General features: G+C 43.7%; 1 protein-coding gene across 3 annotated transcripts in view; it reads left to right on the top strand.

The window, feature by feature from the left end:
• LOC111268920 (retained) overlaps window positions 1-16,716 on the top strand; it is a gene marked incomplete at its 5' end in the record, with an annotated part of 77,684 nt that overhangs the window by 30,436 nt on the left and 30,532 nt on the right. For all 3 annotated transcript variants that reach the window (XM_022848159.1, XM_086971874.1, XM_086971873.1), the window contains 1 exon segment: window positions 8,567-8,639. In XM_022848159.1, coding sequence (XP_022703894.1) covers window positions 8,567-8,639 — 73 coding nt within the window.

Raw genomic sequence — 16,716 nt, 5'->3', positions numbered from 1 at the left:
ACTAATCAGTCCGTTTGGTCTGTACTTATCAGCGCTGGGCTGCTATTCATAACCAAAGCTCGTTGTAAGGCAGGCAGGCAGGCAGGCCTTTAGTTCCACCGATACGCATATGCATATCGTTGGTACAGAAAACTCATCTAAGCGCTGCTTGCTAGCGTGGCGGTAGCTAATTACATATTGGTAGCTTTCCCAAAGCCTTGCATCGGATCTAGGCAAGAGTCCTTGTACCAAGGAAAAGTAGCACAGAAAATCAGGTGGCAGCGTGTAAAATTCGTGATGTACTGCCTTTACGGACGAGACCAGAACCTCTCACAGTTCTAATTATCTACAGAGCAGCATTTCGTAGCAGCACGTAATTAAGAGGAAGAATCTCTTTCTGCCTTTTTCCTTATGCCTTCTCGGTTTTGTTGAGGTGCGTTCTAGGTCTTCATTACAGCTTTCTTAGCATTTCTGTTCAGCCCATCGTATGGCCGCAGCGCCTTAGGCACTCTTGTCGTTTTCTTCGTCTTGTTCCCGTTCTGCCTGCGAGTGCAGAACGAAGTAATTGATAGCGGCGAATTTGTCTTGATTTTGTTGCCACATCTCATTGAACCGGTACACTTCCGCCCGTCAAGTTCTCCACTGCTTCGATCCGCGACAAGCGAGCAGCGGGACCCATTACCCCTTTGTTCATGCTCTCGACGCCATTTCTCTCCCGAACAATTTTAGCTGGGGAAAAGAGGACATATATAGGAGTCAACCTGGGATATGTACTGTGCTCAACATGAGTGCGTATATATACTGCTACGTTAGGTGCCGTATACAGTATGCTTCATGAAGGCGAAACAGAATGCAAAGTAGGTATATAAGGAAGACAGGAGGAATCAAGCGGGCTAAAGTAGATCCTACACTAAATGCTACCTTACTCTGTTCATGCTGCATTCCGTTCGTTCTATGTGCGTGGTTACGATTATGTGTGGCCAGGTAGCACAACGGCTAAAAAAAATGTACAGATTCACATATATGTTTAGGACCTTTTATCATATCAATCCATGTGAAAAGCCCTAAAAACCGAGTGATACACATACATTATGCTGCGCACCACGACATTACTCGCTGTTAAATACAGAAAATGATCCGGGTCATCGGAGCAATACGAACTTAATAAGAAGGCCAAGAACGGTTTGCGGTTTACAACGGCACCGTAAAATGAATGACTCAGGCTAGTACGAATAGTGCAGCATTGGCGACGGGTCATGGTGAGGGAAGAGGTAAAGCGAATCAGTAACAAACTGATGCTTCGAACCAGACAAATATACAAGGTCTCACGAAGTCTACAAGACACAGAACAAAGGTCCCGCCCTACAATGAAAACGGTCAATATAAACCAAACCAATACACAGTCAGGGTAGAAGCTGGCTTTACTTCTACAGAAAACAATGACCAAGAACCAAAAAGACTTTCGCCTAGAAATACATTGACAATCGGTGACAACGTGGATAGCAATGACCATTCTGTTGCAAAAACATATCTCTCAGACCAGTTTCGCTTCTGCATCGACTTACCTCACACAACGCCCACGTGTTGGCGCAAGCGCCTAGCTCGGACATGTGATTCTGAGAAATAATTCACAAGGCTAAATTATTCTATGAATTCGGTGTCAATCCGAGTCCTTTTTCGTTCAAATAAACATGCTTTCCTCATTTGAAGCTATTTATTTTGCATGTACTGGCTGACCGTCCCGTGCGGAAGTGGCAAGCCCGATTGTGGGCCTTAGAAGTGTTGAAGTCATCTTTTTCGGTGTGGTTCATGTACGCCTTATCGCCTCATACTAATATCATACTCTTTTGATGAACCTTGATATGAGAGCAAAATAATTCGGCCAAAGAGAGCAACAATCGACGAGATCTCAAAGTAGTCTGTTTGGCGTAAGATCTGCAAAAGCCATATAAATCACCGCTATAATGCTACACTGCTAATAATTAAATATACACCAACATACTAAAACGCCTGTATCTAAATAAACTTCATTTTGAAAATCTTTCTCGGAATCCTTTCGTGGGTGTCCTTATTCGTACAGCTCAGTAGACCCTTACCGAACCTCTTTTGTTGCTGAGTCTTCCAACCAGTCATCTGTTTGTATGACACGAATCTGCGTGCTCTCCCTATTGGCTGTTCTACAATAAAGCGTGACATGGGTTACCTGCTACTTTGTGATGGCGGCAGCGACGGCAGCAATGAAAAGTTCATCCAGTAAAACCATTTGGTAAGCAACAAGCAGAGGTGAACGGGAAAACGACATTAGTCGAGGGAAGAAGTGCGTCCGTTTGTTGCTTGTCTGTTTTGCCACTTGATGATCTCTTGGTGCATCGTGAAAACCAAGCGTCAATACCTATGGTAGTAAGCCGCCTTAGCCGCTGCGATGGCAGCATCTTAGTTTTTCTGAGTTTGCGGTTCGCTCTTCTTTTCCGTAGCTCTCTGTTTCCTTAGCCGACGTTTCACCTCTAGCGTGGCTCTTCCCCTCCCCCTTCATTTTGTGGGGAAAAGATGAGTCGACTCTCGTCAACGTTTGCGGCGGACATGCTCTCCCGACGACTCAGGCCGCTCTCGTGGGCTTCGTCATTGCTTTCGCGATGGCGAACGCCTTGCTATGGCAGCGACGGCAGTGGCCAACGACGGCTCAGTTATTCTGCGCGAACGACGCGCGGCAGCAATAGAGACACCTCAGTCTCATCAGCGGCCGGCAGCGACTAGCGAATGACGGCGTGGAGTCATTAATTATGTGGCGTTGGACCTCCGCCGACCCGCTCACAGGACACTTTAGGCGGGCGGCGAGCTAATGGACGCCTGTAGCTGCGGCATGTTTATGCCAACATAAGAACTGTCTTCCTTTCAGTGGCAAGATGACCGGTCGGGAGACGCTGCAGTGTCTGAGTGATGGGTTAGCACGTTATGCACATGATAAGGTTGAGGGTGGTGATGATTTTCTCGGGTTTCTTGTACGGTTTTCTTTACCATGATGCGGGTTGTTATGTTGACAGTGATAATATTTACTGCTGAACTGTGCGAAATGAACGAACTGCTGAAATCGTCAAGCCTTTTACGGCTTGTCGAATCGCTATATGGGATTAGAGACTAGCGGGCGTTTACTTAAAATCTAGTTTATTATTATTATTAAAATTAAATATAAATATTTAATCGAAGAACTAGACCAATAGTACCCGAACAATATTCCTTTCTGCTGTAGTTTCTGCCGAAATTATAAGCGACAACGTCGGACGTTTCGATCTTTGTCTGTCAAATCTACGGGTGAATGTGTGACATAGGTTGCTGAAAGTTTCTTTTTAGTATCATTATATTCGCTTAGGTATTCTTGCATTTACCTTGAGAACATGCCGTTTCTCACGTATTACTGGAAGAATAATTTCTCCGAGAGAAATATGAAGTTGTGGTCACCCTATGTGTTATAGTATGTAGACATATGATACGTAAACGGCTACCAGAAGTGGATGAAGCTATCAAACGTTTGAACAAACCATGCGAGTCACAGAGGCCACGGCCGACTGCGTAGCGCTAACTCGATACATGTCAAGTCTATGTGGAGTTATTTCTTGGAGATCTATTCGCCAAAGGGAACATGATTTTTATTGACTTTTCGAAATTATGCCATAGCAAGAAATGATGGTCTTTTGTTGTTGTTTTTTTTTTTGAAAATGTCTGCTGTGCAATGTATAATAGAAATTCGAGCAATTTATATTATGTCATAGTCATGTCAAGTGTTACAAATGTATTTGGCATTGATTGTTTGTTGTTTGCAAACGTGTGTCGATCTAAAACAAAACACGGAGTAAAGAGCGATGGTTGGGACTACTGCGAAAAATGTTTTGATGGACATGACTAATCATGCATTGTTGTTAAGTTGATGGCCGGGAAAACAGACAGTTAACTACAATAATAATAATAATTGGAAAAAAGGAAGAAGATGCAATAAGCTGCAACAAAAAATATAGTCTTCTATCTGTTCACAGGACGCTATTCAAAATAAAGTTGAAGCCTTTGCAAGCTATTTGTAGATAGAAGCGAATTTATTGAAAAATCGTAAGCTCACATTTCGCTTAAACGTTTAAAGAAGCTCATAATAACCTAAGATAAATTATAGTAGCTTCAATTAGCTATGGTCAGACCACAAAAGCACTAAAATTGCTAATTTAAAAAGATAGCCCGCTAAAAGTCCTGGAACTAACAGACAGTGACTGAAAAAGTTTAGTCAAAAGTAACTAAATTGCTTTATAGGCAAGCGTAAGTGAATCAAGCACACAGCGTCTGCATGGATACCCATCAATGCGCACCGAGTTTGTCTAACGTAAAACAGCCTCGCATTTGCCGTATGTATGAAGGCTGGCGAGAAATTCCCGTATTCGAACACTCGCCAAAACTAACGTTAATAATAGCAACCATAAAAATTATTCATCAATGTCTTCATCAACAGCTGCCACAATTGCGGCCGAACCGTTTTCTCTCATAGTCTTCGTCAATCAACGCGACACGTTGCGACGCAACGAGAGTCGCCGTGATCAGCATCTTAGAAAAAGTAACAAGCAAAAGCAAGAACGAACGAACGATGCTGATCGACCAGTTGTTTAGCTTTCCCTCGTTTGCCACTCTTGTCATCTTTATGATTGGCCTGTTTTTCCATTGCGATTGTATTGAAATCATGACATGGCTTCTCCGCGTCTGCAAATCCATCTATCGACGGTTACGCCACACGACCCTTGATTTGCGTAAAGACATGGGTGTAGTTAATCTGAAGAAAAGCTAGAAGACCGCTACGAACTGGAAAGGGATACAGAGACAGCGAGTTGAAAAATTAGCTCGAGACTTTTTTTTTCCTTGTGAAGAAAAAGACGTGATATTCTCTCTAATTCAACCTCGTCTGGATGCCTGTTGAAGACGGCTCTTGATCCGCAGGATGTGTACCGTGGACTCTGTGGCCATAGTCATTGCCCCTGACACGAAAGTAGCGAACAGGAGAAAAGACCTATGAAAAATGAGGCATCACCGTGGTAGGCGACGACGTCAACCAACTCGACGTATAGTTGGGCGCGACCCGTTTGGCTTTGTCGGGGTGACACAGGCAACGCCATCCAAGGCTACCGCTGTCCTTGTTATGGGAACGGCATGGCATGGAATGGAATGGAGTGTTAGACTTGATCTTGAGCGCCACATGATAGTCGTAGCAGCGATCCGGAGCTTGAGTGGTGATAGGCGCCGCTGGGATCAGTCTGTTCTTCTTTTGTTTTTTGTCGAGTCACAACTACAGTTTAACAAATTGTTTTTATTCGCTACGGTTCGTTATGCGCGCGAACGATTGCTGCATGTTTTGGTTTTTCACCTATGTGTATGTGTGTGTTTGTACATTCGTCTTTCGTTACCTGTTTTGACAATGCTACGAATTTTACGGAATAGAATACGAGTGAAGAAAATAATAAACAGTCGAAGATACTGTAGACAGTATCTTCGATTGCTATATAGATCTGAGCAGATATCGAAGACACCTTCAGTTCAGTACCATTGACAGTATCGGCACTGCTAAACAATCGAATTGTATCTGAATATCCACTTTGAGCGCGTTATTGTACATGTAGCGTTATCCATGAATACGTTCCAGCGTGCAAGATAAGAAACTTAGTCTTGACGTTTTCCAGCATGTTTATTATTTTCGCTCAAAAAAACATGCTAGATTGAAATTTGCACAAGGCGGTGTTTTGTAAACCTACAGTATCTCAGGTGGTTCTACCCATTAGCTAGAATGCTCAGTTTTCTTTCTGATTAAGCCGCCCCTTGAATCCGCAATCGTATTGGACTGTATTGAGAGGGAACTTTACGTCGATTCGGAAAAGATCTCGTCCACCATCGACGAATCATTGGCCGCCTCCATCTGATCAGCAATGAAAGAGAGGTACATCGATTTTGACGCGCAGTGATGAGCTAAATCCGTCGAAGGAGCAACGAAAACTCCTTCAACAGCGCGTGAAACCGCATAGATTCAGCAAAACAAGAAGAAGAAATAAATTTAATGATATTCTGCGATCAAACGGGATACTTTTGATCTTTGTTTTCAACCAGTCAGAGGATCAACGATGATGATAAGGTTAAACGCCGATCCCCCATAACAATCCGGACGACAGACTGTTGTCTGTCAGCCACGGCAGAAGCGTTTGAGTTTACGGCGTTTATTTGCTCTAAATCGGCATCATGATGAGCGTGTCTGATGTCCCTCCGCTACTAGTCATTCCGTATTATTGCGGCCGGGCAGTGGCGCGCCCAGGACTAGTCAAAGAGCTGACCCAAAGCATCGCATACTGTCGCAAACATTTTTGAGACGAAACGCCGCTAAGGCACAGGGTTTATTTCTCATCGCAGATCAGAGCAGAGGAGTATTTAGTACCCTATATATATATATGTATTTCTCTACACCTGTATATAGCTTGTATATCTACATCAACGTATGCAGTTAGTGAGCACCTGTGCCCGACGACCATTTCTCTTTCACTACCCATGCACTCACTCCTCTGAGTATAATCTGGGCTATCAGTCATTAGGAGCCACACCTCGGATTTCAATGCGGTAAAGCCTCTTTACTTCAGGAGAAGTACACATCGTCATCCGAGTCATAAACCCAAGCACTTCTAAACGAAGCGCTTATGAACGCCTTTGGCTACTGCAGTCGAAAACATCTACATCAGCATCATACGAAAACACACGGAGACAGACCTAAAGTTTAAGTAACAATGATTTTGAAGGTAGATACAATGACTGACCGTAAGTTATTGAAAGGCACTTTTGCTAAGCTAATAGTCCTAGTTCGACCATCCAAGTAACTTCTTTCTTTAAGTTAACTTGGTCAGGCACCATTTCTTAACGTTGTGTGTAGATCCATATATTTATAGACGTTATATGAGCATATATTCTTTCTTAGTTGGGATAAAGTTGTTTTACAACAAACCTTCAATAGCAGGTACCTATTCTCGACGATACCTCGCATAGCTTTCTTTATTAGCGATGTTTAATGTAATGCTCAGAAATGAAGGTAGAAAAATTTGATCGTTTCTTTTTTGGCCGTCGGTGCCTTCTGTGTTGTTGTCGTTGTTTTTGTGGCCAATAGCCTTAAAAGTTTTGTGGTTGTATACAGCGAATGGCTCCTTTTACAATCGAATTTAGAGATATTTGAACGACGGTGAGGTGGCGTCTGAATCGATTTTGACGTTCCGTTCCGCCTTCGGTATTCACGAAGTTGAGCCAGAAGTGACCACGCCTGTTCATATCGAGGAATACACGCAAAACCCGTAGCGACCAAACTACTGGCCATCACAGGCTGTGGTGCGACCCTAACGCTACTGTTTAGAAAATCAGACAAATTTGCAGCTTATGCAGATCTACTTCTTCGAGTCTTCTGGCTGATCCCAGCTGTCCTGGACAATTTGGTATCCAGCGCTGCGCAGAGGCCTGCGTACCCTACAGACGAATCGGAAGCGGCTACAACCAAGCATCAATACCTACGTATAGCTAAAGTTTCTCAAAATCAAGTTTCTATACAATTGTTACGGATGTGGTCATATCAAATGCTGTTGACCGATACATCTTCCAACCTCCCGATTTTGCCGTATTTGTTTTTTCTGTTTTCGTCATCAGCGTCGTCGGCGCGTGATGACTAAGGTCGCCTTTGTCAATTTCTTCGTTTAAAACGAATGACCGCCGCTGTTATTGTTGTCGTCGTCGTCGTCGTCGTCGTCGTCATGCTTCAGTGTTTCGTACGTTCAACCAAACCATGTTTTTTCTACTAGGATCCGACTAGGTGCGAGCTCCGAAATCGCGACACGACTCCCGTGCATCGCGGCAGCGATTAAGTCATTGACACGACCGGCGCGGCCATCCACTAGACGCCGGTAGGCAGTTCAGAGATTATGAAGATGTTGAAGAAGACAACGAAACATGGGAGCTGTGATCATGGCACTCCTGCTACTGCTGCTGCTGCTGTCGTTGCCGCCATGAGCCTAGGGACCACGCTGGCAGCGGGGCGGGTTACTCTGCATCGGACGAATCACGCGTCTTACCATAGAACGTCCCATCTTCGTGCCGCAGTGAATAATACAAAATGAATGATTAAATTCGCTCTCTGATTGGATAAAACGCTTATGTATAAAATGATTTGTCCTGTCTTATCGAACAGTGCTGAGATGTTATCATTTTTAGATGAGGAGACATGGTGAGATGGAGGATAAACATTGACTGGCTAGAACGTTCGTAATACCTATTCTACTAAACAATAAAAACTGCAATTAGAAGTTCGACTGGTGATGGAACATCTTCTCACTAATGTTCTGAGAATTTATTTGTAATAAAGTAAGAATATAATTAGATTGCTGCACTTAATGATCATTAAGTTCGTTTTTGATTGCTCATGCGTAAGAACTCAAGGACCCTCCAGTTACCTGCATGACATTATTACCACTGATAAGGGTCCAATAATATCCCTCACGTAATACACAATTAATGCTTTTTTAATGTATTTTTCGTCTTCTTTCAGTTGTATGAACTCAGTGACGACCCGAAACGTAAGGAGTTCCTCGATGATTTGTTTGCCTTCATGCAGAAGCGAGGTGAGTCGAAAGTTCATCTTTTACTTTCTGCACTGCGAGCTCCTAATCGAAAACGACCATATCTACATTTTGCTCCTCCATGGCGTTCATTGTTTGGTCGAATATTGCGGACAAACGTCAATACAACGCAACGGCAAAAGCATAGCCATTACGTTTGGCGCCCGCAATCAATAACGAAAAGATGTCAACATATTTAACATGCAACAATATCGGACGCACCCGGTCTAACCGAAAGACGAGCTTTGGTAGGCGACGGCGGTGCTGACGTCGCGCTATAGCATTAAACAATCATTTGTCAAGTCGCAGTGGATACGCTTAACAAAGCATCTGATTTTGTCATTGCTTGTGACTGGAGCCAGAAAATCTGCTGTTGTTTGAGCTCGCTCACGGGAGACATGAGCTCCGCGCCACGGAAGCCTTACTTTTTCTATAGTGCTTTGAGTTTCTCACATTCGGGCCTTCCCTCCTACGGGCGGCAATGATGAAACAGTTACGGATTTTTGAGACGCTTTTGTCTCAACAATGTTCGTGTCGTTAAAAACAGCCGTTTACATCTCGCTATCACAAGCGTTAAACGAGAAATATATGTACAACAAATATGCATATATACATATAGACTAGATTAGAGTGCTTCCGCTTAAATTGGGCCCTTCTCTATAAGTAGCTATCACGTCGAGCTTCGGTATCAGACGCTTCTATTAGACGGTGTTTACTATTGCGCTTATTGTTGTTGTTGTTGTGACAAGTCGACAGCGTCGGCCGAGGAAAACAACAGCCCGAATCTTTTCTCAGCTTTTCATATCACTGTCGATACTGTTGCTATCACGACGGATACAACGGTCTCACATAGACGGACATGAGGCATTGTTGTTTCGTTGTGGCGCTATTTTTTCGATATTGATGTCCTTGTTGTCGTCCGGTTGGCCGATAAATCGATCCTATCCGGCAGTCTTTCATTTTCAATTAAGAGCACTTCTGTCCCATTCGTAGAGCGGAGCAGTCGCACAAATACACTAGAGTCTATAAGGCACACTAAAGGTGTTCTATATCGACGGCGCCGCTTTTTCTAGTTGTAACGTGACATGATGTTCAATACATGGCTCTACAGCGGCCGCTAGTCACTTGACCGTATATGTAGCTGGTCTACGGCCATTGAATTTGATCTGAAATTACTCCACCGGATGACCGTTGACACGAGACAGAACTGTATCAAGCGAGAGAAACGGGATAAACGCGGCGAGCGTACCGTGCCTTATGCCCTGCGTTCACGACCGTTGATCGTGCCCAATGGCGGCAGCAGCTCTAATAGGTTCGATTCTAAGCAACGCTGAATTCCTTGTTTAATTGGAAAACGTTAGCGCGATTTTGCGCCAGCGTCATCATTGGTGCTATCGCCGAAACTGATCCAGATTGAAAATCCATTTTTTCCGGGTCCAATGAACCGCTTGTTATTGGCAGGGAGTCGCGGAACAATGATGTTTTGAATACAAAAAGGTCATAGGTAAAATCGTTTTGTGTTCCGGCGTACCTGTGCGTTGTCACTAAACGGGTTGGTGCTCGCTGGAGACGACAATGTTAGCTGAGCACTTGCTATAACTCTTATTTCTGCCGCTGCCACTTCACCCTTTTGTAGGAACCCCTTTCTGTACGCGTTTCCTTCGGTGTGGAAATTGGATTTTTTTTAAATTAGACACCAGCGATGGAATCGAATGATGTATTTTCTTATCGTTACCGTTGTTGTAGTAGTTTTTCGATGATGACACTGAAGACTTCACGCAGCGTGAGAACGTCGAGACGCCGCGATCATCGTCCACACCAGCAATAGCGCTTACTAACCAAGTATAAGAGAAATTCGGTTGATATGGTAATAGTTGAAGTCTGGATATAGAGTGCGTAGTGATAATTGTAACGGCCGATAGGATGACGTTAGTTTAGATGGAGAAAATTATCCAAATGCTGAGTGTAGGCACGGAAAGGTAGACACAGACGGGCGCGCCTGTCTGGCAGTAGTGAATTACGCTCGAGACAAAGTGGACGATTAGCTATTTATGAGATACTATAGATCAACTTCGTTATAGATAGGTTAGATATATTCGATTATATCGAACAGTCAAATGAGTTGTCTTTGTGAAGACGGACACCGATGGCTGAGAACGGGGCACCAACTGTGTCGGGGGCGGAGAAAAATGTAACTAGAACGGATGATATCGGCATTGTTTGGCTTCACGTCGCCGTCAAAGACCGATGGCAGCAAGCAACGACGTCGGGCCGAATAACGCCGTATCGCGGACGCTCGATGCGCCTTCAATGAAACGTGTCCTTTTTCAACCGCTCCGGTACTATAATTCGATACTATTGCAGTACCACATGATGTAATGCATAAGTGAAGGCAAAGACCAGCATTTGGCTTCTCGGCTGACACCACTGCTCAAAGAAAACGAAAATAGTCGAAAATAGAGCTTGAGTCAATAAAGACAACAGTGACGAGGTCAGCAATAACAACATCAACAAGAGTAACAACAATCACGTTTTTGTGGCAAGAAAACAAGTCGCATTCGGCCTTCACTTCAGCTCTCGTTGAAATACGATGTCTACATTCAACATCGTCATAATCAAGGTCAGCAGAGGCACCATTCGTCCGCGGAGCAAAACTGAGTAAATAATGCAGTAACAACATGGTATGGAACCATTAGCTGTGGCCGCCCCTTTCACGCATTTACATGTTATAATTAACTTATTATAGCTCGACCTGTTGGATACACGTCACGTACCTTCCAGGGTCGTAGGTAATTTGTCGTATTAGAATAGATCGAAGTAGCCAGGAAGGCAACAACGCTGCTGTAAAAAAAAAATACTACAACAAACAAAAAACGTAACGATAACGGTAGCCGGGCCGATGGCGATGGCAACTATGAAAGGATAAGCAGATTAGAAATGCGAAATATTGGCGTTTCCGTCTATTCCTGCAGTCACTTTCCTTCGAGGCTGCCTTGTTCATCTCGTATTTCGAAGGCTGGAGTGCTCGCGTCGCGCGTGTGTAATAACGGAGATTTTATACGTAGATGTGCAACGAAACAGGCTGTTTACCGGTATCGACAGGCTACACACGGAGCAGCAACGGTAAGACTGAAGATTTAAGGTCGAACACGCTATTTCGCTTTGTGTCTTCGTCGTTTGTTTGTGACACTGTTGCCGCTATGCTGGTGTTATCCAATGACCAGAATATTATTACTACTATTATAGTCCTTAGAGAGCCCTTTAATGGGCTTGTTCCGAAAAATTTATCTATTTGAGGACAGCCTTTTTCCTCACTGCTCTTTTGACCCGCTTATACTAATACACTATTAAAAATAGATAGGGTTTTACTCATGATGACTACTTCACGCTTACTACTTTAGAAAACGTCTTTCGCTTTCTGATTACGATAACAACGACGAAGATATTAAGATGGATGGACAAGACAAAGATTTCGATTACCAACCGCGACACCATTACATAACCAAAACCAGACCTACAGAAGCAGTAATAATAAAAATAATGATAGCAGCATCAACGAACAAAAACAACGTTGTCCGTCCGTTCAAGCGCATAGTCAAAAATAAAAAAAAAACAAATAGACGAGGAAGAGATGAATGTTGACGATCGAAAGAAGTAAACTAGCGAGAAGTGATCATTTGATCGTCGTTGTAGAAACAGGTGGAATATTAACAAGCGGGACAAATCAGGAGATGACGGAAACAACAAAAAAAAAACAGAAATTGTCCTAAAGCAAGCGTCGTGAAGTTACTAGATTCGATAAGCATCGGCCTCCTCCGCCCGAAACTCTACGTTAATGCTGGTGTCAGCTACCGCACTGTTGCGGCATCATGTGTTACAATTTCTGTTAAAATCACCTATTTTTGGAAGGAAAATCCATGACGGATGACGACGGCGGAGCACATAGTAGTATCCTAGCCGTACGTTTCCGTACCTCTACTAGTTGCCTGTTCTTCCGGCTTCTTTTTTCTCTCTTCTGGCCTCATTTTCATACCTCGATGCCAGTAAAATGTTGCTCTTTGGAAGCCATTCGCCCGCCTCTCACAGTTGTTTCGTTGTGTGTTTATCCCTTGCTCGTTAATTTCAAACTCTTCATTTTGCAATCTTCAGGGAGAGAAAGAAAGAGGTGAGAGCAGATGTAATGACGAATTTACCTACCTGACGATACGACCATTCTGATCACATCCCGATTTTTCACTAGCCACTTAGACTATTTGAGGACAAAAAAACGACTCTAACATTCGAATTGTTATTATGGCTATTATTGTCAACGGTAAGCTGAGTACGATAACCATCGTGGAAATCATAGCCGTTCTCATATGTTTGTCTGCTTTTGATGCGTGACGAAAAAACGGCCTGGCACCATTTGCAATATTTCAACGCCGATAATTAAAGGCACAGCAGGCCTGTTTCCCGTATCGCTCATACGCAATATCAGATGCATATTATCAGAAAGCATTTTTTTTTTCTAACAGATGATTGTTAGGGTGAACTTTATGGGCAAACAATTTGAATTTCAGCGTTAATATGTTGAGTTGTACAACGTTTTGGAATTCGAAAATTGGCGCCGTTTTATTACGGCCGGTTACTTAGTCCCAATCATCCCCCCTTTGATAAAGCACTGTCTTTGCGTCATTATATAGCGCTCTCCTCTTGTTTCGGCGCCATCTCCAACGAAAAAGGTTCGATTCAGATATTCGGGAAGACTTTGTTTCCTTTGTTTTGAGCAAAAAGGATGCTGGAAAGAGGTGAATTGGAGTCCAATAGCTCAAATCAAGAGCTGAGATATGCCCCGCCTTCGATCGGATCCGTCGGTCAAGAACAACAAACATAGGGGGAAGGCTAAGATTGAATTCGACCGGTGAGAGCTGGTTGTCGGTTTCGGAGTGTCGTTTCGTCCTCTTTTTTGCTGCTGTTGTTATAACGGCTAAGGCCGTTTGCTGGTTGGTGCGGTTATTGCCGGCTGGAGGTGGCCGCCATTCGGGCTGCCAACGTACGGGCGATTTTTCATCGGACGACAGAAGTCTCCCGCTGCTCTCCTGTTGGTATAAAATTATATTCATAAGACCAACAACAACAACAACAGATTTGCGTCGCCTGCGCGCTTTCCGATATATATATATATATATATAGGTGTGCGCATGTCGTATCTGCTTGACGGTATACGGAGAGACTCTGGCTGTAGGCTAGAACGGCCCTCCAAAGGCTGGGTGTGTGTGTGTCTCTGTACGCTCACGAAAATATGACGCAGTTGACGTCTTCTTTCGTTTGCCAGCCACCGTATCGCTACGAACGGACGAGTAACGGGAGGGGTGAAAAAGGCTTTGCTTCAAAGTAATAGTAGTAGTACTGGAGGTAGAAATAAAAACAAAAACAACATTGTCTGTATTTCCCAAGCAGCGGTCGCTAAGCGGAAAGTACACGTGTTTTGTGAAGCTACAACCGATCATGTTGGCTTGTCGCTGTTGTAACGGAGTTCAACTGTTAGCCAAAAACTAAAAATCCGTAAAATTCTAGTGTTCTAACGTCTGTACACAAATTTATCCGTATATATTCGCAAATTAGGTAGCAAACGGAGAGCACCGGTCATTCTGAGCCTTTTTTAGTGTACTGCTGGATAGCCAAATTCGCTTACGCTCTAAAAATTTAAAGGTTCAAGTAAAAAAAATCAATATTTTCTCATATTTACTCTGTGTCTGCTGGGCTATTAGTGGCCCGATGGCGCTTATTTGTATGGTCCATGACGAAGCTAGTTACGGAGTAATTTTGCGCACTTTTTTTTGGTTTTTTCACAACTTACTAGATATGTGTGTATTAAATGTATCCTGCCCGTGGCGAGAAAAGCGCATCTAAATGAGTTTAGCCCATGCTTAGCTCTGGTGTTTCTCGAAGCGTTTAGCAAGGGCTTGATGCTCGAAGAGTACGAATTACCACTTACGAAAATGTCGACTCGAGCTAAACTTGTGCCTGTTGACATTACACAACTTTCATGTAGAAGTTGCCGAACCATCTGCACGTTATCTCTGCCACCCAAAAATGTTCGATATCGGGCTAAGTTAATTGGCGAGCAGCGTACTCTTAATTCCCACAGTCACGAAGAAACCGATATGACTGTTGCGCTTCATATCAGCCGTATCATTATATCGAAGATCACTGCGTCCGGAGGCCTGATTGAAGTATCGCCAGCAGGCTTTTACCCCTAAGCTCCATACAACAGGTGTTCAAGACTAGCTGTAATTTGAGCGATCCGTTGATGTCGTCCATATATGAACAAGGGCAAAGAAAAAAGAATATGCGCCATGAGGTATATATATGGTTAGGATTGTAAGGCTTAAATGAAAAGTTCGAATGAGACAGCTACAGTTGGTAACACATTGATTCGTGTTAGCTTGGTGATTATGATGTTAATAGTCGACGTGTTCTACTGCCTAGATAATTTTCTAGGTTCTTTCAACGGCCCACCTGCCTGCTCAAAGCGAAACCCCATCACTGGCCATACCGGCGTGGGGTTCAATACAAAAATCCGAATTATCTATCTGGAACTCGTAGACTTTGTAATGGTTGTTTGTCGTCTTTGGCTTGAATATAGAAAACCCGTTCGTTTGCAAATTATTTACTGGTCAAGCGAAGGGACGAGTGAAAAGAAACGCTGTTGCGGTGGTCTATTCCTAGACGCACGCAAGGATCTGTTGATGTACACGCATCAATAACAATGTTGAGTCGCCAGTTCGCTGACCATACTCGCCTCGCAAATAGATGTTGACTTCAATGAGTGCTTGCTTTTTATTAGCCTACGAAGCTCGCGCCATCTAAATTGAATGTGGGTATCTTTGCCATGTAATATAATATTATATAGTGTTTGCATGCTTTCCTATACAACTAAGTTTTGCCCTATTTGAACAGGGCTTTGCTGATGACAACGGATTTGGCGTTAGCACACAGACAATCAAAAAGTTTATCGGTATAGGATCAGTGTAGTTAGTATTCATTGTGTAATGTTATTGAGTCTGCTGACCTGTATGGCTGAGAGCGATATGGTCCTTAATTACAGAGCGGGCTTTCATAGGCCTTGTCATTTTTGACAATCCGCGAGCCTAACGCTCTCAAGTCGTCACAAAGTGAGTAGCGTTCGCGCATGATCCGAAGCCAAAGCGCGTTTAGCACAGCAGCAGCCGCCGCCGATGTAAAACATTGAAATGATAATCAGCTGCTTCAAAAACAACAATTGTTGTTATTATAATCAGATATTAAAGGAGTACAGAGAGTGTACTGACTACTGTGACAATAAGCTATTGAACATATAACCGGCAGTGATAGCCGCTAGTAACAGGTAACAGCCATTATGCTTTTGATTTTCGTCCTTCGTCTGATAACAGCTTTGTCCAAACTGATCTCTGGGTCCAGAGCGTGTCTGTTTGTTGATGTGAGTACGACTGGCTGCCTCAGCCCTGAGATGCTACTACCGGCTATCCGGTGGCACCGGTACGAATGGATACTGGGGGCAAACGTTCGCCGTAACAATAATCGTAACAAGATTAGCCACGTAACGGCAATGACAGTGTGAACGATAGCAATAGGCAATGGGTTGCTGTCGATATTCCTCAGCTTCGTTAAACTATTTCGTAACGAGTAGCGGTTGAAAATTAACGTCGACAATCGCTCAACGATTATTTCGATCTGGTCGGCATGTTTGGTTGGATTTACCTAATTCATCAGTTTACTATTTGCCAGCCGCGTAACTGTGTGACCCGGTGACAAATTGTGCTATTGCTTGACTGCATGCTTGCTTTGTGGTGACGAGTCCTCACCCGAGCCCTGGGGAACATCGGACCCAACTGCGCTTCCTATTTAGTAGTAATGGGTAGCTTTCGTTCTGGGCGTCTGCTGTCCGTCGGGAAGACAGAAGTCTACGGCGCAGTGACGATGATACAAACAGCAAACCGAGCCGTCCATTGCTGCTCTAAGTGTATCTAACGATTCCAAACCGGTAACTCTTTTTAGTCGATATCGAAGCGCTGAAGGAAAACGTTCGGACTTGACT

The sequence above is a fragment of the Varroa jacobsoni genome, unplaced genomic scaffold (assembly GCF_002532875.2).
Source record: "Varroa jacobsoni isolate VJ856 unplaced genomic scaffold, vjacob_1.0 scaffold_1330, whole genome shotgun sequence".
Classification (NCBI taxonomy): domain Eukaryota; kingdom Metazoa; phylum Arthropoda; class Arachnida; order Mesostigmata; family Varroidae; genus Varroa; species Varroa jacobsoni.
The sequence above is the reverse complement of the archived record's forward strand: the minus strand, read 5'-3'. Positions and strand labels throughout refer to the sequence as shown.